The sequence below is a fragment of the Tursiops truncatus genome, chromosome 13 (assembly GCF_011762595.2).
Source record: "Tursiops truncatus isolate mTurTru1 chromosome 13, mTurTru1.mat.Y, whole genome shotgun sequence".
NCBI classification, from domain to species: domain Eukaryota; kingdom Metazoa; phylum Chordata; class Mammalia; order Artiodactyla; family Delphinidae; genus Tursiops; species Tursiops truncatus.
In genome coordinates, this window is record NC_047046.1 from 72,728,724 (window position 1) to 72,751,873 (window position 23,150).

Below are 23,150 nucleotides of genomic sequence, written 5' to 3' on the forward strand. Positions count from 1 at the left end.
ATTAATTTGTTTTAAAAAGACATTGGGCTGCTGGTTGGAAGTAAGGAAAGAAAGTTCGCCGGCTGTGAGAATAGTTCAGTTCGGGAGGGGATGGCGGCTTGGATTAAGCTCATGGCATTGAAGATGGTGAGATGTGGAAATGCGTAAGCGACAGGCCTCGCAGCTAAATTACACGTGGGGAAGGAGGACATGGGCAGGAGGGGTTTGGGGGGGCTGCTAAGTTTCCGTCCTGAGTAACTGGATGCTTGGGGTGAGGCCGGGGCCTGGTTTATCTTCCCTGAGATGGACAAGACTGGGGGCTCTCGCGGAGGAGGAGATCTTGTGTGGGATCTTCCCGGACCGGGGCACGAACCCGTGTCCCCTGCATCGGCAGGCGGACTCTCAACCACTGCGCCACCAGGGAAGCCCAACTCCAGGATCTTTGACAGGAAGCTCCTGTCAAAAGTTTTCCAAGTTCTGATGCTGGTAGTCATTTCTCAGATGAGAACTGTTTGCATCACATGTATCAAATTTATATCCTGCTGTTCTGTTTCTGTACCTTTCTGATTACAGAATAGTTTTAATGCTAAATCACAGCATTGACATTCATATGCCCTTTCTTTTTTAATATTTATTTTTTTATTTAGGCTGTGCCAGGTCTTTTTTTTTTTTAATTTGTTTATTTGTTTTGTTTTTATTTTTGGCTGTGTTGGGTCTTCACTGCTGCGCACGGGCTTTCTCTAGTTGCGGTGAGCGGGGGCTACTCTTCGTTGCGGTGCGCAGGCTTCTCATTGTCGTGGCTTTTCTTGTTGTGGAGCGTGGGCTCTAGGCGCACAGGCTTCAGTAGTTGTGGCACGTGGGCTCAGTAGTTGTGGCTCACGGGCTCTAGAGCACAGGCTCAGTAGTTGTGGCGCACACGCTTAGTTGCTCTGCGGCATGTGGGATCTTCCCCGACCAGGGCTCGAACCCATGTCCCCTGCATTGGCAGGTGGATTCTTAACCACTGCGCCACCAGGGAAGCCCCATGCACCAGGTCTTAATTACCACACGCAGGCTCTTAGTTGTGGCAGGCAGGATCTAGTTCCCTGACCAGGGATCGAACCCGGGCCCCCTCATTGGGAGCACAGAGTCTCACCCACTGGGCCACCAGGGAAGTCCCTCATATGTCTTTTGAAGACATTTAAGTGGTATTTAAACTCACAGTTGTCTTACTAACAGCGCACCTAACTCAGTTGAAGGGCTGGCCGGATAAGCCTTTATGACTAAGTATTTCTAGAGCTGGCACAGAGAAAACATCGTGACTGCTGTATGCAGACAGCTATGATAAGGCTCATCCTGGTTTCAGAGGCGTTAGAATGTGGAAAAAATGTTTCTCAGAATTGAAGAAATATGGCAAACAATTTTTTCCCCCAATCGTGGGGAAGTACAGTAGATCAAAGTCTTCTGCAGGTGAGTTCCTTTCCTCCAGGTTTTATAGAGCCTGGAACTCACAAACTCATCATCTGATGGAGAAGGAGATGTGAATGGGTGATTTATAACCAGGATGAATATGCAGGTTATTTCCAAAATATTTCTTCTTTTGGTTTCAGAAACATAAACAAGGAAAACCCCTCTTCTCTGACTTTATATAACTTTTTTTTTTTTTAAGGAATAAAGATCACTGTAAACCCAGAATCCAAGGCAGTCTTGGCTGGACAGTTTGTGAAGCTGTGTTGCCGGGCAACTGGGCATCCTTTTGTACAATATCAGTGGTTCAAAATGAATAAAGAGGTAATTTTTTAATGTCTTTTAAATGCCTTTTAATTCCTCTGTCATGAGAAGAGAGAAAGAAAATTAATTAGCCTGTTGTCTTCAGTGTGTTTTTAGGAGTTTTGTTTGAGGATATGATAGGTCCTTGTTAAAGGATCTGTGTTATTACCGGAGTGTTTATTCAGTAATCATTACTTTGGTAAGCAGTAATAAAATCAGTTCTCTATTCTGAAAATTGTGGAAAATCAGGAGTACTTGGGGCAACAATGTTAACAAACATGAAACATCACCAGTACATTCTAAAATATCTACACAAAATCCTTTACAACAGATTATGTTCCAGTCTGAATCTTTAAAAGATTTTCAAAGCAACATGGAAGGCAATATTATTTTAAGCATTCCCCGTAACTGTATTATATCAGAAGATTTAGGCTTTTATGGTAGATTCTGAAGTAAAACTCAGGTCGGTAGAAAGGGGCATTTATTCCTTTTGTGGAAGGATTGTATCCCCATGCCACCCAACCAATAATTTAAAATTGCATATTGGAATCCTCTTGTCTTAAACATTCTTTGAGCACTCTGCTGCTGGGAATTTCTCAGTGGTCTGGCCACGTTGTGTCCCACTGTGGTGGGCTTCTCTCTTCTCCCTCATTCATCTCCCCTTGCTCCCTTCCCTCCTAGATGGTACCTTGAAACTCCATTATTCTTTTCAGCCTGTTAGTCACATAACTAAACTTTCTTTCCAACTCAACATTAAGACTCCATTTGCAAATCTGAAACTAAGTTCAAGAGCTGTTCCGAGATGACAATCTTTCCTTTGATGGGATCAAAGGATCCCATCAAAGGAAACGTGTGGATTTGTACAATTTTTAATTTCCGTCCCTCACACACAGGTGAGGTAAGGCAGATGTGAACTGCAGTAACAGGACTGCACTGGCACCAGACAGGCCTGTGTTGGATCCTTGACTGTTAGTAGCGACTCGAATTCCTATCGTCAGGGGTTGAGAGAACTTAATTGATGAGATAGTTTATGTACCAAGGCTCTCGAGAGATGGTAACTAAAGTTATTTTACCATATTTTCTCAATTGCGAAGTGGCTTTCATTTTAATAAACACCTTTTGAGGAAGAAATCATGGACAAAACTTACTCTATTAAGTATATCATTTGTGAACTATGTCCTGACTTGAGAAGGGGAGGAATGTAGAGGGTGAGCAGTGCGTCGTGGATTTGAAGAGTTGCAATGGATTTTAAAGCCCTTACCAGTCGAGTTTTGTCAAACCACACTTAGGTTCATAGTCTATTTCAGGAGATACTCATTTAACAACTACTTGTTGGACACCTGTTTTGTGTCAGGCCAGGTTCTAAGTCCAGGATGGTGAAGCACCGACACACAGGGGCCCTGCCAGCTCCACTGGGGAAAGACAGTGAGCAAATAAGATAACTCTGTGAGTTAAGAGCTGTGAGAACATCAACAGGGTGATACAAAGGGAGAAGCCACTAAAGGTCTTAAGTAGGAGAAGTAACATGATAGAATTTTTGTTTTTAAAACACCAACTTGCTGCTTGAAGGGAAGCAAGAGCAAAGCAAGAAGACCAGTTAGGGGCTCCCCTGGTGGCGCAGTGGTTGAGAGTCCGCCTGCCGATGCAGGGGACGCGGGTTCATGCCCCGGTCCGGGAAGATCCCACATGCCGCAGAGCGGCTGCGCCCATGAGCCATGGCCGCTGAGCCTGCGCGTCTGGAGCCTGTGCTCCGCAACGGGAGGGGCCACAACAGTGAGAGGCCCGCGTACCGCAAAAAAAAAAAAAAAAAAAGACCAGTTATCTAATGCCTACACTGGACTAGAAATAACAGTAGTGTGGATTAGGACATGGCAGTGGAGATGGATCAAAGTGGGTAAGTCACTTTATTTTAGAGATAGAGTTCATCAAACCTGACAGATTAAATGTGGAGCCTGAGGGGAAAGGAAGAGAGCTCAAGGATGACCCTAGATTTTCTACTTAAGCATCTGGGGACCTGTTATTTACTGAGGTGTTAAGAGACCGGGAGAGGAAGAGATTAAGGGCAGAAACTCAAGAGTTTGGTTTTAGACATGTTAAGTTTGAAGTGCCTATTGGATGTCTAAATGCATCTAAGTCAGCTTGGATACCTCAGGAGACAACATTGAAAGTTTGTTGGGACTTCCCTGGCAGTCTAGTGGTTAGGACTCGACGCTTCCACTGCAAGGGGCACAGGTTTGATCCCTGGTCAGGGAACTAAGATCCCGCGTGCACGGCCAAAATAAATAAATACATAGATAAATGTGATAAAAAAAAAAAAAAAGAAAGAAAGTTTGTGTAGTGGAGGAGGAACCAGTAGAGAGACTAAGAAGAATTTGCAAGATAAGAGGAAAACCAGGAGAGAATGGTATGAAGCCCTTGGGAAAGTATTTCAAGAAGAAAGGGGTGGTCAGCATTTTCAGTGCTGCTGAGAGGTATGTGGGTCAAGGGGGGGTGTACTTGGGATTCTTTTGTTTAAGATATAAAGGTACTAGAGTATGTTTGGGGGAGTGATACAATAAAAGGGAGAAATAGATGCTAAAGCAGAGAGAAAATTGCAGGAGCAAAGTCAGAGAGGATGAGGGGATTGTTGGAGAGGAAAAAACCTTTCTCCCACCCTCTCATGCTCAGTCCCTGGGGGCCTGTGAATTAACAGGCAAAATACAGATTAACAAGAGAAGTTTATTCATATGGGAAATTACAAAAGAAGTAGTCCTGTGATTGGTTACAGTTAGAGGAAAAGGGAGGAAGGAGAAAAAGCCTCTCTGGGAAGAACAAAGGGGTTTCTTTAGGAAATAGATACAAAGGGGTTTCTAGGAGAATAAACAGGAGATGAGAAAGTTTGTGGTAATATCTATTCATGCAAGTGCAAATGGTCTTTCCATCTTCCTCATGGCTATTTAAAACTTCCCTGGAGAGGGGATTTATGGTAGGTTTCCTCTTGGTCTTCTTCCTAGGAATAAAAGCCACCCTGAAGAGGGGATATATGGCAGCCTCATTTCCCAGGAGTTTCTGCTTTTGGTCAGATAAGGAAAGCTCTGATAAGGCTTCTTTCTGCATCTGTTGAATCCTAAACATCTTCAGCTTGAGCTAGTTTACATACCAGCTTTGGGATTCTGAGTGGTTTAGGATCCCCATGCAACCCAAGCCCAGGTAACCTTTGTTAGGAAGACACGCTTTCCATTTTAACAGGAGGGAAGAGAGTTACAAATAAGCACAGACCAAAGTCAATGGCTGAGAGAAGTGGGATTGCAGGAGGTTTGAGAGAGAAAGTCCACAGGAATAGCCTAGTAGGAAAGCAGACTTAGTAGGTTCACGTGGTTAGGATGGTCAGGCAGTGCTAAGGCAGCCTCCATCCCAGTTGTCAGATCTTCAGCAAAATGCTCTCTCTCCGGTGCAGGTTCTGAGAGGAGAGAGAGCCGAATTCAATTGGTTGGAGTTTGGAGACGGAGAGCTTGTTAAAGTACTTTGCAAGGGAGCCAATATATAATGAGGCATTTGACAAAGCCCTTTGACAATATGCCAGAGTTGGGTGGTGCTGATAAATTGATGGGAGCAGCTAAGGTGAAAGAAAACTTAACGTGGTGACCAGAGCCCAGGAGTAAAAGCTTGGGAAACCCTTGCATGGGCCTTCCTTCCCATCACTGATAGGCTTCCCATAGCCCTTCTCCACCCAGACCTTGAGAGAAGCGTATTGGTCACGGCATCTATCCTCTGATAGAATTTTGCAGATGAGGAAATGAGGCCTTGGGGTAAAATAACTTGCTCTTATACTGACAGCTAATTTGATCAGAACAGAAATAAAGAGCCAAGCCTAACTTTCTGTGATCCCTTCACTCCATCATGGGTTTGTCATGTTGTATGACTACTTAGCTCATAAATGTTACAATTATAGATTCGTTAGATACTAATGATCAAACAATTTTAAATGACAGATTAGATACCTTTCTATTAGTGAGTTTGGGGAAGATATAAGGGAGAGATAGAGCCTAACTCTCTTGTTAACAGATTTGTAGAAGACTGATTTTCTAAGACTTCAGTCCCAAGTTACTCAAAATGTTGTTGTTTTTTAAGTAACAGATACTTTAGAACTTGGGGGAAAAAAAGATATACTTTTCAAAGTTCCAAGAACATCATACATTTTGCACAGCACGTTTTTATAAGGTATGTTTTGATGAGTCATTCATTTTTATCCTCTCATTGATTCTTTCACAGATTCCGAACGGAAATGCATCAGAACTTATTTTTAACACGGTGCATATAAAAGATGCAGGCTTTTATGTCTGTCGAGTTAATAATAATTTCACCTTCGAATTTAGCCAGTGGTCACAGTTGGATGTTTGTGATGTCACAGAAGTAACAGAAGGCTTCCAGAGTAAGTGATAAAGTAACTTGAATGCTGGGATGGGAATTGCCTTTTTTAAATTTTATTTTAAATGTTTACTTTTAAATAAATAATTTCAAAGTATCAAAGATAGTACTCACATATGTACTTCACCCAATATAATGTCACCAGTCGATAATATTTTATCCCATATCCCATGTGATGGATAGATAGACAGACAAGACGGACATGCAGATGTCTTGGGCTGACATGACCTTTCTCAGTTTGGCCCTGCTGCTGACCTATTCAAACTTGCCACCTTTCATGGGTCTGAATGTTGTGGTCTCTGGTTTTGGGAGAGAAGAGAAATCTAATGCCGTCTTGCTCACTTTTCAGTTCCTTTCTATACTTTTTCTCCCAAACTATTGTATTACTTCTAAAAACTTGTGTCATGGAATAAAGACTATCTATAGAGTTGAAGTAGGTGTGACAGGGCATATAGTGCATCATTTGCTGCAGTGAAGCCTTTCATCCAACTGGTTTTCTACTTTTGCCATCCATCTTTTTAGTCCAATAACCAGTATTCATCAAGGGAAAAACCCAGTGTACTCTAAAGAGTAGCCATGAGGTATTATTTTTTCACACAAACAGTCAAGAACCATATTTGTCATTTTTGCTAGACAAAAAGAATTAGGGAAACAGACTTTTTGTGGCCACTTTGTCTGTCTTCCATTCTTCTCTCAATTTAGCTTTTCCTACACCCGAATAAAGTCTCTAGAAATAGTCATGATTAATTGAGTGATTTATGTTTCCCTAGAATGTTTCTGTGCATGTAATTAACTTTAATATGTTTATAAATGGAATCTTATTCATTCAACAAATATTATTGATCGCCTGCAATGTGCTAGACACTGAGTTTCATTGTTACTGGATCACATTGACAAGGCTTCTGTCCTCAAGGCCCTTAGAGAGTAACAGATGAGCATTCAATAGATAACGCTTAACCCATCCATATTTATTCAGTGCTAATAACAAAACTCCTAATTTTAAGGCAAGTTAAATGAAACAGCAGAACGTAGAGCTTTCTGTTTTGAACAGAAACATCACTCAAGGTGTTTCTGTCCTTTGCTCCCACCGAAAAGACTCTGTGGCCAAACACATTTAGGAACCACTTAAACTGTTTTCCCCTCTTAAATACACAGTGCATACTAACACTTGGAAAACTGAGAAGTCCTGCAATAAAGACATCTGTTTAACTTTGTTTAACCCAGAATGTTCTAAACTTATTTGTCTATCGCATCCTTTTATCCACAGAACATCTCTTAATATTTCTAGATGTGCTACAGTTTTATGAAACATCATTTGGGAGATGCTATTGAAGATTGTAAAAAAAAAAAAAAAAAAAGATGGATGAACTTGAAAATATTTTTTTAATTAAAAAAAGTTTTTTTAACCTCGAGATTTTATTTATGTTCCGTGATATTTTTCTTTTAATTTAAGGAAGTTTGGATGGCGTCTCTGACTCTAAGTTGCAAATCTGTATTGAACCAAAGTCCCAAAAGTTGATGCCTGGCAGCACGTTGATCCTACAGTGTGTTGCTGTTGGAAGCCCCATTCCTCACTACCAGTGGTTCAGAAATGAATCACCATTAACACATGAGACAAAAAAGCTGTACATGGTAGGAAGTTGGCCTTGGGGGTATTTGGGGGGGTTAATATGTAAAATAGTATAATTGAAAATTACAGTGAATATTAAAATTCATATTCTCTGGGGTGTTTTAATGTTTTCAGTATTTTTTCAAGTTCTTTATTATCTAATATTAATTGATTCTTATATTTGCAAAAGGGCTAGAACACCAGCCCACATGTAAGTGCTTGTATGAAAAATGTCAAACTGAGTATTGCATCAGACTCACCACTGTTAGATTCATTGTATTATTTGCTTGCTAATATTTGACCTAATGAATGGAAATAATCTAGGAATGTCTGAAATGTTAGGATTTGTAGGTTTAAAAAAAAAAAAAAACTCAAAATAACTTTCTCCAAGCCACTTAAATTAAAATTGAGGAAATGTGAGCATGTTCTAATATCGATGCAGGTGCCTTATGTGGATTTGGAGCATCAAGGAACCTATTGGTGTCGTGTATATAATGATCGAGACAGTCAGAACAGCAAGAAAGTAGAAGTCATCGTAGGTAAGCAGTATCGCTCAGTATTCTGACACATGGAGCCGTATAAAATGAAGTGTTTGAACAGCGGAAATTCTGTTCACCCATTGAATTTAATGGTATGTTAAACAAAATAACTGCTGATGCTTAAGTAGAAATTTGAGAGCATACATACTAAAACTCCTAATCAGGATTCACATACAAAGAGCAGAAAGAACTGTAAAAAAGGCTATTTTATTGAGACCGTTTTCATAATTTTTTTAGTTTTATCGTTTATGTTAAACATTTATGGCAAAAATGTATTCCTCAAAGCTTTAGCTAAAAAAAAAAAAAAAACCTTGATTTAGGGGAAAAAGATTTTTAATAAACTATTTTTTCAAAAAAAATCACAGGCATATAAAGAAAAGAATGATTATTAACCAACAATCCCTCTATGAAGTGCATAATGTGGGGGTGTGTTCTAGTTAAGCTTAATGCATTTAGTTATGTTGTCAGTAGGAGGAGATACTGATGCATATGTTGGTTTGTCAACGTATTTCTGTGCTATTTATCTCTGCTTGATGGCTGCCCTTCCTAAGATCATGAATTACAATATATTTACATTTGTTTTCTCTGAAACAAGGAAGAACAGATGTGGCAGTGGAGTGCACTGAAGGTAGTGTAATCCTTTGGTTTGAAACCAAATATCCCGCATGCTGGTTCCTCTTGGGATTGGTGGAGTGCCCTGGTTTACTGAGGGCAGTGATGGAAAAAATACTAGCTATAAGAAAAAATTTTGATAGAAGGATACTGTATCTTAGTCTTTGAGGGTTAATAAATTACCAGAGACACTATTAAACTGACATTAATTAAAACAACTAATTTTTATTGTAAAGCAATTATACCCCAATAAAGATGTTAAAAAAAAAACAACTAATTTTTAATTGATTTTCTATTGTATATAAAAATAAAGTTCCTGGGACTTCCCTGACGGTCCAGTGGTTAAGACTCTGCGCTTCCACTGCAGGGGATGTAGGTGCGATCCCTGGTGGGGGAACTAAGATGCCACATGCCGCATGATGTGGCCAAAAAATAAAAAATAAAACAAAGCTCCTGTACAACACCTTACGAATAGTGAACAGTTGCAATTAATTCTTAATGTTAATTATCTTCATAAAATTTGTAAAAATCCATGGCTATACTGTCATGGGTAGTTGTTTAGGTTATTTTATCTGTCCTTTAGCCATGGTAAGATGCCTCTCAAATGCAAATGTAATTTCTATAACAGTTTCAGGACAGGAGCTTTATTGTTTAACGCATGCTTTAGCAAATATTAAATATCCTGTTTTAATATAAAATTTATAAGATCCATTTTTTGAAGCTACAAGGCTGAAGACTATATATTATGGTAAAAGTGACATGGTAGATTAAAAAGAACTGACAGTTATTTTAACATAAACTTTTATCTTGTTTTAATTAACCAAAGCCTTGCACATAAGTTGTAATGAGTAAATTTTAAAACTTAAATTACGTTCCCCTAGTGTGATGTCACTGTTTTGCAAAATTAGGTTTGTGGATAGCAAAGTATTTTTTCAATTTCTGCCTCTTTATTATAAACCCTTAGGCTCTACTTGAGCAAAGTAAAAAAATAATGTTAAATCTTACGTTTCCTGGTTTTCCTGTCCTTCATACTGCTATGGTGTCACTTTGAAATACTATAAGTACTGTTTTCATCCCAGTCATAGTTGCGGACAGGAATTCTCTAGCATAAAGCAGTTCTAATCCTGTGACCTATGGGCCCTACATGAGGGAATCTATGTAAAGAAATCCTAACCAAACTCTTCTTCCTTCTCCTTTTTCAGCTAATTGCATGATTTTTAAAACCTCCTAACATTGGAGACCTCTAAGAATAAACATAAACTAGCATTGCTGTTCAGCTTCTGGGTAATGCATGTATATTACCACCTTGCTGCTTCTTTACCTGCAAGATTCTTCCTATAATTTTTGCAGTGGCAAACACACTATTAAGTAATAACTTTCAGATAAATCTGTTCCAAACACAGATGAAAACCCAACTATGAAACTACTCCAAAAATTTCAGATGGAAAAATTAGATCCAACTCTTCTTTCTAAAAAAGTCTTCAAAGTTGAGGCATTTTATAGTTGGTGGAGTGGCACGTGTTAACAATGTCCCAACATACCGTATCTTTTTTACCTGTAGAACATGATGTGACCTATTTTATGTGCTTCGTTAAAGATACTTGATCAGGAGAAGGGGTAGGGGGTTGGATAGGTGGAGCTCAGGGGATTTATTTAGGGCAGTGAAAACATTCTATATGGCAGCTGTAGTGGTAAATACATATATGCAGGTTTTAAATCGTTTCGGAAGGTCAGAGGAGGGGGATCCCAGGATGGAACACAGAATATGACAGAAGAATCTAAACCTATTGCAAGTGTATGAAGCAACCTCACTGATTATGGGATGGAAGAACAGGTGCTAACCTAAGTACCTGGGAATGAGTGAACACAGAAGGCAGAAGATATTGTACAGAACCCTGTACTCTAGCCAATACCACTCTGTAGTTGATTTTATATCTCATAGAAGTTACTGCATAATATTTTATGAATAGTATAGCATTTATAATTTGTGAATGTTAATTTTTATCTTCACACAATTTGTAAAGGAAAAATAGATGGCTATAATGTCATAGGTATTTGCTTAGATGATTTTCTTTCTGTTAGCCAGGCTCTACAGGCTAACAATTCTGAAACCACTATACCTCCAAAAACACGTTCCACCAGTGTAACCAGGAGAAAAACATCAGACATCTCCCGATTTACAGACATTCTACAAAATACCTCACCGATAATCCTCAAAACTGTCAGTGTTATCAAAAACAAGGAAAGTCTGAGAAACTGTCACAACAAAGAGGAGCCCAAGGAGACACAAGTAAATGTGATGTGGTGTCCCGAATGGGGTCCTGGAACAAAAAAGAACTTTAATGGTTCATTAATTGTGACAAATACGCCTTACTGACAACAGATGTTAGAAATAGGGAAACTAGGTATGGGTGTCTGTAGAAACTCTCTGTAGTATCTTCACGATAGTTCTGTAAAATCTTGAACTGTTCTAAAATTAAAAGTTTATTCTCAAAAATATCATTTGAGGTTTTTAATTAGTTTCATGAAGTGTGTAGTCGAGGCCATAGACAAACCTGTCTCGTGATTGTTTTCATCCAATAATTGGCCAGCATATCTAAAACTTTGATCAAATTAAGAATGAGTCTATTTAGCTTTTTGTCATTTAATGAAAGTAGTAATCGCTCAGGAGTCCTAACTGATGTCCACAACCACATTCTCTCCTCTTCACAATTTGACTGCATGACTTCTCCTTTATGGCATTTTAAAAGTTCTAACCTGATAAGACATTATAACACGATTCAGCAGTGCAAGAATCAACTTCTTTTGTCAGTCGTACTATCTGTGCTAAATTGGCAGATTATTTAAAGGTTATTTAAATCTATTTAAATTATTTAAAGATTATTTAATCTATTTTCTCTTATTTTATTTTAGATGAATTAAATAATCTCGGGCATCCCGGTGAGTAATACAAACATTAAAACATTAGCTTTAGGTATTTAGTTATTGAATACAGTAACTTAAAGATACTATATTTTCTATCCTTGTGAATAACTCTGTGTCATCAAAAGGCAGTTAAATGGGGAAATGCTTGCTCTTTAATTTGAAAGACAAGAAGCAGCCTTTGAAAGAGTGACAGGAGTAACATCTCTGAACTCACCAGACCCCTGGGTCCTTGTTCAAAGCTGCTCAGTCATTGAACACATCTGAACTAGTTGGGTGGGTGTCTGTAACGGAAGTAAAATTATTGTTAGTGCTGTACAGATGAGTAGTTCGTCATTGACCATTAAGGGACTGACCGTTGGCAGGAGTATTTATCATCCTTTGGCCAGTTTTAATCAGAACACATTTCTGAACAAGTTAAGCTAAAGGGAAGCCTTACGTGAGATGAAAGGCATAGTAATAATGAGGACTCCATAAAGACCGAGGACATCAGTCCAGGCTGTGGGCATTCTGAAAGGCACTGATGGAACCTGTGACTATCTGAAAATAAAACCTCTCAGGAGTACAATAAGAAGGTAGTTATATGTATCAGTTAATATATGTAGAGATCCCTCTTATTTCTTGACATGTGATTTCTCATAGTTTTAGCACTATGACTAGTTTGCTTAGTTTTGTGCCCATATTTTGTTAAAAAACATCTGTTATTGTGAGTGATGATTGGGCTGTGCTGATGACACATAAGCCAGTGAGACAAACCAGAACGCCACTGTTACCCCCATGTCATTCCTGCTGTGCCAGCCTTGAGCTCCGGGAAGCCCCTGTGAGACGTGCTTCAAGCACCCAAAACTAAGTGGTGTTGGAGAACCACCCTCGTCATGTAGCTAGTTGCTTCTCTTGATCTGGTTAGGAATCCCCTTTTCCTAAATTTGTCTGTTATTTCATGCCCTTCAATGAACATTATGAAAAGCTATTTCAGGAAAACTTTTGCAAACCAGCACCACTAAGCTTCTAAAATTTTCCCGACCTCCTCTTTCATTATATCGTTACTCCTCAAGAGTTAGAAACACCAAGAAATTTAGTTTAAAAGAATTTAATATATTTTTAGTGGACTCTAGTAGCATATATATTATTAAAAATGCAAACACTCTGTCTAAGAGACATATTACTGACTGAACTCCATCTTTCCCTGCATCTCTTCCTGCATGGTCCTTGAGAGTGGGAGGTATTTCATTTTATGTATAGTTGATGGCAAAGAGCGTGACCACGGAATGAGATTTCCTAGCTTGAAAACATTGGGCAAGTGACTCAGTCTTTCTCTGCCTCAGATTCCTTATTTGTATAATGGAGGTAATAACAGTACGTACCTCATAAACTGAGATGATTTAAATCAGTTATATTTACAGCACGTACAGCAGTCCCACGCCATCGTTCAGCAGATGTGAAATTCCTGCTGCTGCTTGCCACCACCAACCATTTTCAGATTGTAATTTCTACCTAACATGTTAAAGAGTATCACCCCCAGCTGTGGTAATCAGTTACCAGAGACATTCTCCTGCCCCGATTCCGACTCTTGTCCATCTAGGTACATGTTTTTAATCAAGAACCTGAAAACCTTAAAAATCATAAATTAGCCGTTAGGATCCACATTCTGCCCTTCAGTGCTGCAGATGTGATTGTACCCCGAAGATGTATCATGGATAACAGCTCCTTATCTTTTTGCATTTTTACCTTTCTATAGATCATAAAGAGCAAACAGTGGACCAGCCTTTGGGTGAGTAGAGCTTTAAAATGCTTCATCAAAATATAATTGTAGCATGTAACTCTTTTATGGGGATCATGAAGGGATTTGAGACTTTTTAAATTGACAACTTTTATAAATATTTGAATAACATCGAAACCAAATGTTTTATTTTGGATATGTATACAAGAAATTACAGAATAGGAGACTTTAAAATATTATGAATTCAGTTTCAGGGACCAGATCAGCTTCTGTGGAGTGATTTCTGTGTTTGTCAATGTACAAACAAATATACATATAGACAATAAGCAACATGTATAGGTCACATAAAAATGAGTAATACTATATCTTGGTGGAGTTAGAGGTTAGGAAAGCATGAAAGAGGCTGCCATAGCAGCTCTACATGTTGAAGGATGAATAGGAGAAGGGCCTTCCAGATAGAGGGAACGTGAAATCCTAAGTAAACTTCACAGAGAAAGAATACAGGGTGCCTGTTGTATTTGGGGAGTTGCAGGTAACAAACGATTCTCTAGAACATGAAGAGAAGGAGCCTGGAGAAGCAGGGTGAGACCAGGTCTTGAGCCCCATTTCTCAGACAAGCTATTGGAAGGAAACTTGATAGAGGGGTGAGATTTGTCCCTCTGAAAGGCCAGTCTAGTATCGGTGTAGAAAATAAACTGGAGGGAGACATTGTTTAGGTTAGGAGAACAACTGAGACTGTTGCAATGGTCTAGATAAGAAATAATGAGAATCTAAACCAGGGTAGTACCAAGACCATGCAGAAGAAGACAGAACAAATTCAAAAGACCTTGAGGTGATGGAATCAGTAAGCTGTTTTCATCACCTCACCATAGGGTATAAAAAGTACAGCGGAAGCACCATGCCTGCTCCAGATTCTTGCTGGACCACTAGGCAGGTGGTAATACAGCCCACTGAGTTAGAGAATACAGAATCAAAAGCAGGATTCAAAGGATAGATGACCCTCATTTTGGGACCTAACCGGTTTGAGGTATCTGTGTCGCGTCTAGGCGGAGATACACAGCAGGCAATTGTGCACGTGGATCTGGAACTCTAAGGAGAGGCCAGGCTCGGAGATACCGTCATGAGCGTCATCAGCATAGAGGTGGAGGCTGACACCGTGAAGGGTAGCATAACGTGGGATTGCTCGGCCCGTGGAGAAAAGGGCACTGACTGGGGAAGGGGGGTGGCCCACACAGTGTTGAACAATTAGAATCAGTTGTCACTGATCAGATAGCATATATAAATTCAGGTTTCTAGATTCTCCTGAAAATGGTAGATTTTGAGTGAGAGCTGTCAGTTGTGCTTAAATAGTAGCTGTCCCTGTAAAAGGGCATGTGCCCCTGTTTTCCTGTCATGTAATCTTCTCAGTCTACTTCACTCTCTCCCTCTCTCTCCTCCCCTCCTTCCCCACATGGTCTCACCAGGTAGTTAAATTTCTTTACATGGTGGCTGAATCCCCAAACCGGAAACTCTCTGGACTTAAGGTTGAGACCCAGAACTGGCAAAGTGTCACACTACATTAAGCTCAGAGAGAACTACAGGGCAGCCCAGATTTGGAGCCGGGGGCAGGGGCCAGGGTGAGGGTGACCACACTGCTTAAAGACAAGGAAGCCATGGTTCCGCAGGGGCTGCCTCTTACCACAAGCTGGAAAGGCAGCCTGGATTAGAATATGAATGGTTTTGTCTAAGGAACTTGGACTTTATTTTGTAGGACATAGAAATTAAAAGATCTGATGCATGAAACCAACAAGGACTGTATATTCACCCAGTCAAAGTTGATGTTAATACTCAATCACTGAAAGATGGCCAAAGGTTTTTTGTTGTTGTTGTTTTTGCGGTACGCGGGCCTCTCACTGTTGTGGCCTCTCCCGTTGCGGAGCACAGGCTCCGGACGCGCAGGCTCAGCGGCCATGGCTCATGGGCCCAGCCGCTCCGCGGCATGTGGGATCTTGCCGGACCGGGGCACGAACTCGTGTCCTCTGCCTCGGCAGGCGGACTCTCAACCACTGCGCCACCAGGGAAGCCGCAAAGGGTTTTTTATTTAAACACTTATATAGCACTTAATATGTACCAGGTCCTTTTCCAGTTGCTTATGAATATTAACTCTTTTTGGATGAGATGAGTAATACACTATTAGAATAATCAGACATAAAATTATTGATGTAACTTGTACCAGTTTTTAAAGAATACATTTCATTAAACTTTGGAAGATGTCTAGGATCATGTAGTTAAAATCTCTTTCTGAAGTTGTTTTATCCTGTTGCTTAATCAACTGGTGTTTGTGTTTCCTTTTTCCAGTGAATGGTTTGTGTTCAAGAAGTTGTGGGTGGCTCTTACAGTAAATGTTTTTCTACAGAAAATTTCTTCCATTTATTTTATCACTTGAAAACCATCATAAGTCGCTTATATAGTTGCTATTTTGAAGTTTTCTTTGATTCCTCACTCTTGTCTCCTCAACTTCAAATTTTACTGTTTCTTTCTCTGTCATAGCTCTAAAGTCTGACTTTTCCTTTCCCTTTCTACAACCAATTCCTGGAATAAGACTTTGTCACCTCTCATTTCGACCACTGCAGTCTGCTTCTCTATTCTAAATCCACCCCAGTTCACCTATCGTTCAGGAACTGGTTTACCAGTAGAGTGGGCAAGGTAAGTTCCCTACCCATCATCTTTATTACCATCAAACTGAAAATGCTCCAAGACGGTTTAGGAACTAGCTGTTAAAAATTATCCTTGGGGAAAAGTTTTTGAAGAGTTATGGTCAATTATTGATACACACATTTTAAGCCCGTAGTTCTCAAATTGCTGAACCCTTGCATTCTTTTTTTTCTTTTTAATTTATTTATTTATTTATTTATTTTTGGCTGTGTTGGGTCTTCGTTGCCGTACGTGGGCTTTTCTCCAGTTGCGGCGAGCAGGGGCTACTCTTCGTTGCGGTGCGTGGGCTTCTCATTGTCATGGCTTCTCTTGTTGCGGAGCACAGGCTCTAGGCACACAGGCTTCAGTAGTTGTGGCACGTGGGCTCAGCAGCTGTGGCTTGGGGGCTCTTGAGCTCAGGCTCAGTAGTTGTGGCGCACAGGCGTAGTTGCTCCGCGGCATGTGGGATCTTCCCGGACCAGGGCTCGAATGCCCCTTGTATTGGCAGGCGGATTCTTAACCACTGCGCCACCAGGGAAGCCCTGAACCCTTGCATTCTATAAATAATGCCAAGTGTTCCTTCCAAACAGATAACAAAACTAGTGAATAAATAATCGATCTTAGCAGAAACAGCCTGTATGGTTAGTTTGACAACTGTTCCCCCAACCAAAAACCCCAGTGATTTTTTTCTATTACATACCTTTATAATTGTCTTCTGCCAACAGAAAATTTTAATCTAATATATATCCTAAACTATCATAATATCCCACCACGAAACCCACGATGCTTTGCAGACACTTTACTACTTGAATCGCATTGGGAACCCCATGATTTGGACTGTAATGATGTCAGCCAGTGACCACACATCCTCCACCTCCTCTCACTTAGGAGCAGATTGAACTGAGTCCATCAGTGTATTGACATTGGCTCTGAACTCTGATAGGGTTGATGGGCTCAGAAAAACATGCTCTGAAATTTTTCTGTGGGTTAGCCAGCTGAAGTGTTCCTATATAGTGCGTAAATTGGGGTAAGAGTACATTTCTAGTTTATTTAAGAAGAAACTTTAAAAAAAAAAAAGGAAATACAAGTGATCATGTTTTATACTGCCTCCTAGTTGAAATCCATCCTGAGTATTCTCAACTTTTTTTATTGTTTTAAAACGAAAGGCAGTTTAGTAGAGGCTTTATGTCTCAATTTACTTATTTATTAAACAGTCTTGAAAATTGGCCTTTTCTTTGGAATAGAAGAAGAGATTATCATTTGTACAGGACTTGAAGTGACTTTTATTGAGTTAGAAATGTGGCTTAAGTATCATTTCATGTTTTTCAAAAATGTGTATACTCATAAGAATAGGCAATGAGCAAGAAATCTCCGAAAATGTCAGTGTAGAATAAACATACCATGACAAGGGGAATTCCCTGGCCATCCAGCAGTTAGGACTCGGCGCTTTCACTGCCGAGGGCCCGGGTTCAATCCCTGGTTGCACAAGCCGCGCGGCGAGGCCAAAGAAACAAAAAAAAGATATCATGACAGAAGTATTGAGGATTTTCACAAAGTGGAGTATTCTGCCACTTTGAGAGGGTCACATTCTTTTAGTTGGTGCTAGTTTTTCTCCAGACCTTGTTTAACTGTAGACTTAAATGCTCTGTGGAAAGAGAAGAAATTCCACCAGAGATTTTTGGTGACATTTAATCATCTTAACGATCTGAAGCATCTGAAATTAGATGACATATTGTAGCCATCAAGTCAGCAATGTGATTATTTGTGCCTGTTTCAATTGCACAGGAGTAGTATCCATGTTAATTTATAAATAAGCTACTTAACAGCACTTTGTGACAAAGGCTGGTCACCAAGTCCTGGCCAGCGTCAGTCTGGGACTGCCACGTGCTCCTGTTCCACCTTCTCTGCTGCTCTCTGGTGTCTCCATCATGGATTTAGACCGTAACGTGCTGCACACACCCCACTGCCAGCCCTTGAGAAAAACATTATGACAGGTTCCTGTTGTCATGGCACAGTCTCAAGTCTTTAACCTTTAACCCCACCCGCGACTAGCAAAAGTACAATTCTGAAGACCTCTTAGGCACTAAGCTATGCTCAGCCTTCCACAACTCTTTTGGACAAGCTATACACCAGATAAAGCCAGCTGGTACTTTTAAAGGCACAGGTGTGGATCTTTTGGCCTCTTACAAACAGAACCACTTTTTGTATGAGACCACGTCCTTGAGCAAAGCCTCAGTTCACTAAGGTCACAGATGGAACTGCTAAGGTATTCATACAAAAAGTCTTCATGCAGCCCTGAGGTAACCGCATCTCACCCAAACACGAAATTTTTTTTAAAGCAGCTAATGGGAGACAGTACATCAACTGAAAATTTAAAAATACAGTATTTGTTAAACTCCTGCTTTTCCCTCCTCTTTGGCATTTCCCCTTATCTGCTCTGATGGGAATTCTTCCTTTCCCTCTTTTTGATATTTCTTTTGTTTCTAGCCTGTTCATTGTCAGCAAAACAGAACCTAATTTGATGGGAACCCAATTCCAAACATTCTTTGTTTAAATTTGCTCTAAAAGTCTATATTGAATATTCTTTCCTTCTGTTGTAAATCAGTAAAAGTATTACTTTAATATTAGTTACTATTATGCTTCATATACAGCTAATATCCTTTGCCTGGTTCTCAGAAGCATCAATTAATTTCAGTTGTTTGAGTCATCAGCCTCTGTATTCCTCAGTAGAGTTTATTGGTCTGCTATGTAAGGTGATCACTCTAAAATGAAATTAAATAATGAAATCTTATGTGTAAAGCATTTTATTAGGTTTAATTTTTATATCCTCCTTTAAATTTCTCCCCCTCCCCCCCCTTTTTTTTTTAAATAGCAAAGGACAAGGTTGCTCTTTTGATAGGAAATATGAATTACTGGGAGCACCCCAAGCTTAAAGCTCCTTTGGTGGATGTGTATGAATTGACCAACTTGTTAAGACAGCTAGATTTCAAAGTCGTTTCACTGCTGGATCTTACTGAATATGAGATGCGTAATGCCGTGGACGAATTTTTACTGCTTTTAGACAAAGGAGTCTATGGTAAGATGTTTATCATCTTTGCTTTTATAATTATCCACTATTTTTCTTGTATAAGTTAGGTTAAGAGTTAAAAAACAGAAAGGCATGGTAAACGGATTGTTGAAAAGTTTTATTCTTGTAATAAAAGATGGATTTTGATCTTCATTCCATAGTTCCATATGACTAATTAGCTTGATGTCTTTACTTTCACGTGTCAAAACAATGTTGTTCTTATTAGAATTCTTACCTACCTTACGTGATTTTGTTTTATTGACTACGAGAGCTACAGTAAAGTTCAATGACCAAATAGCAAATTGTATATTCATATATGTTAAATATTACTGTGTGTGTGTGTGTGTTTAGCGTACAAAATGCTGTAACCGAATGAACATTTCACGTTTGTTTCCTTTTTCTAAATATTGTATAGTATTTTCAGGTCTTTTAGTGGACAATAGAATTTAACAAGAAAATGTTGGTGAGTGAGACATATGAAAACAATCAGTAAACTAAAGTTTTATGCAGATGCAGTTAAAGATGGACCGCCACAAAAATTCTAACAGTAAATTTGTAATGGTTTTTCTCATTCTTTTAAATATGTTAAGAACACTACATATATGTCAGTGATTCTTTAAAGAGAGAACATGCTGTCAGTAGTAAGCAGTTTCTTCGGTAATTTCTTTCTTTTAGTGGGCATAACCACAAGCATGGAACGGCCAAATGTTGTGCTGTGAGCCATGTTTCTCAGAGTTGTGCTCACCACGATGTTGTGTAATAACATTCAACTGCTGGGAAGGTGACATCTCCAGGCCTGTTGTCAGGATGCCACCGATAAACAAAGCGTCTATCTGGCTTCTATACCTTTCCAATTATTTTACTTCAATAATTTCTAAATTTAGCCTTTTTACTTCTAATTAGAGTCATATGATGAGGCAAGCTTGGTACAATTGCTGAAGGTTCTCAGAGTAGAATTTTTAATGGAAGAAAAGATTTTTTCCAAGATTTAACACATTACTGTATGTGGGATGAGGGACAGTCTTAAAATCGTACTAAATAAGTTTTAAATGAGTTTCTTCTTAAGTAATAAGGATTACAGTTGTTAGGCAAGTGAATCAACAAATTAAATCTCTCAGATTTGGGATTTCAACTATTATGCTGACGTTTTAATAACATAATCTTGTTTATGAGTATATAAAGTGATGAATCTGGGTGAATCCGTTCATTTGTCTTATGAAAATATGGTAGAATATACGATACTAATGTGCCTTTGTGGTAGTTGGTTTATATTTTTAGTCTCTAATTAGGTGGTTGGTTGATTATTTTTACATTACATAATTTATCTCCATTTTTAAGTGCATAGATGGCTTAAACAGGAAAAGGCTTCTAAAACTTCCCCAAAAGTAAGGAGGTAGAAGGAAAAAATATTTACCGATTTAGGTTTTGGAATTGGTGAAGTATTTTAAGAGTGAGGGAATTTTATGAAGAATTATGTGCTTGATTATTTGTTCTCATTTCTTATTAACATTATCACCTTGGCTTTAAGTCCTTGGTTTGGCTTTTTAAATCAAAACTTTTAATTGCCCCTGCAAGCTTGAGAGCCAGAAATATTTAAAGTTCTGGCAAGAAGAGTTCAGCTTATGCTGAAGCTTTGCCCCAGTATGAAAACCTCAACTTGGAATATGGAATAAATAGGTATATTAAAGCGAAATGGCAGCTTAAGAAAGCTGGAAAAGATGTTTACATACTACTGATTCATGTCTTAACAGGGTGGCTGCATTATATTTTGAAGTATTGTGAATATCCCAAACATCAGACACATCTACTTTCAATGTAAGTGTGGTAGAGGCCTGAGGGCATAGGCGTTTCCCCTGGACTGTGCCCTGTGTCCAGCTGACAGCCCCGGGGGGCCAGGAGCACTTCGCGGGTAGGGGAGGCCAAGGCAGAGTCATAGGAATTTCCCATTAGACGTGGGAAACACAGGCATTCAAGTTTATGCCCTTTTGTACTATAGTGCCCTTGGGTTTGTGAGAGAAATAAAAATTAACAGAAAATAAGTAACTCAATTTTTAAACATACATAAACATTAAAAACACAATCTAAGAACAGGAATAACTGACTTAAATACTACATGTCCTTGAAGATAAATAAGGATAAAGATTTCAGTTGTATACATAAACTAGGATGGAGAATAACTACATATTTGGCTTGATATCCACCCTACCTAACACCTTTTTACATTCGTCACTTGCTGCAGCTTAGATATGCTTTGATAGAAAACAAGACTAAAGGAGTCCCCTAGAGTCTGTCATACAGAGTGAAGTAAGTCAGAGAGAGAAAAACAAATACCGTATGCTAACACATATGTAGGGAATCTAAAAAAAAAAAAAGGGTCATGAAGAACCTAGGGGCAGGACGCGAATAAAGACGCAGACCTACTAGAGAATGGACTTGAGGATACGGGGAGGGGTAAGGGTAAGCTGGGACGAAGTGAGACAGTGGCATGGACATATATACACTACCAAATGTAAAATAGATAGCTAGTGGGAAGCAGCCGCATAGCACAGAGAGATCAGCTCGGTGCTTTGTGACCACCTAGAGGGGCGGGATAGGGAAGGTGGGAGGGAGGGAGACGCAAGAAGGAAGAGATATGGGGATATATGTATATGTATAACTGATCCACTTTGTTATACAGCAGAAACTAGCACACCATTGTAAAGCAATTACACTCCAATAAAGATGTTTTAAAAAATAAATAAAATACAACGCTAATGTCAAACCTGAAAAGAAAAAGAAAAAAAGATTAAAGGAGTCTGGTCAGAATAAGGCCAAAGCCTCATTCACTCTAGAGGAATCATTCACGTCAGTGTAGCTCAGTGGTTAAGCAACAAACCTGAGAGTAACCAACCCCAGGCTCAGCGCGCTGGCTTTTCTGCTTCCTAGCTGTGTGACTATGACCAAGTTATTTCACTTTTCTAAGCCAAAAAGGACTTATAAAATGGATAGACTAAATTAATGAAGTTGTTCCAGAATAAGTAAGATAAAATAATCATCCCTGTGTCTGGCACACTAAAAGCGCTCAAAGTACTGTAGCTATTGTTGTCATGATTTTCTGAATTCAGATTTTCCTTCACCGATAGATGGGGGATTTGGACAACATTCCACTTCAGGCCTCAACAGAGAAACCCAGCTTTCATCTGGTATTATGTATTACGGTTCAGTCTAAGATTTCATTTGAAAAACAAGAAGGGGTTTTTAAAGTGATAGTGTGGTGAAGTGATGAAAACCAGCACACCAACATTTTATATTTTCTGAGAGTAAAGTTAACTAGAAAGCCAGCAGTAGATTATAAAGAGACAGTGTAACATAGCGCAGCAGTTACTCTGGCTGGCATCCCACTTCCGAGTCTATCACTTATTAGTCATGTGACTGTGGGTAAGCTATTAAACCTCCCGGTGTCTCAGCTTGTACATCTGTAAGAGGGGGATGGGAACATTGCCTACCTTATTGTGAGATATGTGTTGTGAGCATTATGAGATAATAAAAGTAAAGGGCTTTCTTCCAACAGTGCCTGGCGTGTAGTAAGAGCTATGTAGGTCGGTGGCGGCAGCGGTGGTGGTCATGGTGGTGCATGTTCTAATCAGAGCCCTGTGCCAGGTGCACTGCAGCTCAACTCAAGTGGGAAAAATCTTCCATTTAAACAATTATTTTCTCTGTAGGCAAAAATAAATATCTGTGACAGACTATATTCTTAGAAATCATATTCCCAAGAAATAAAATTCCCCAAAGATCTAATTTATAAGATTGTATTTTTAACCACATTGAATTCTTTGACATTTTAAAAGAGATCTGTTTTGTCCTTCTATCCTTGAGTAATGAGGGTAGTTAATT

The 23,150-nt window shown here is 39.3% G+C and overlaps 1 protein-coding gene and 1 long non-coding RNA gene across 7 annotated transcripts in view; one reads left to right on the forward strand and one right to left on the reverse strand.

The window, feature by feature from the left end:
• The window catches only part of MALT1 (MALT1 paracaspase), a 59,573-nt gene that overhangs the window by 17,520 nt on the left and 18,903 nt on the right, over positions 1-23,150 (forward strand). For 3 of the 6 annotated variants that reach the window (XM_019937128.3, XM_073790779.1, XM_033837805.2), the window contains 8 exons: positions 1,628-1,749; positions 5,980-6,139; positions 7,589-7,767; positions 8,187-8,283; positions 8,879-8,911; positions 11,809-11,835; positions 13,556-13,588; positions 19,083-19,286. In XM_019937128.3, the coding sequence (XP_019792687.1) occupies positions 1,628-1,749; positions 5,980-6,139; positions 7,589-7,767; positions 8,187-8,283; positions 8,879-8,911; positions 11,809-11,835; positions 13,556-13,588; positions 19,083-19,286 (855 nt within the window). The remainder of the gene's footprint in view (positions 1-1,627; positions 1,750-5,979; positions 6,140-7,588; positions 7,768-8,186; positions 8,284-8,878; positions 8,912-11,808; positions 11,836-13,555; positions 13,589-19,082; positions 19,287-23,150) is intronic. The other 3 variants (XM_033837803.2, XM_019937130.3, XM_033837804.2) reach the window with 3 other exon arrangements.
• Positions 1-23,150, reverse strand: part of LOC109550291 (uncharacterized) — an 86,181-nt gene that overhangs the window by 15,810 nt on the left and 47,221 nt on the right. Inside the window, exon 3 of the long non-coding RNA XR_002176793.3 lies at positions 12,035-12,101. This is a non-coding gene — a long non-coding RNA (uncharacterized lncRNA). The remainder of the gene's footprint in view (positions 1-12,034; positions 12,102-23,150) is intronic.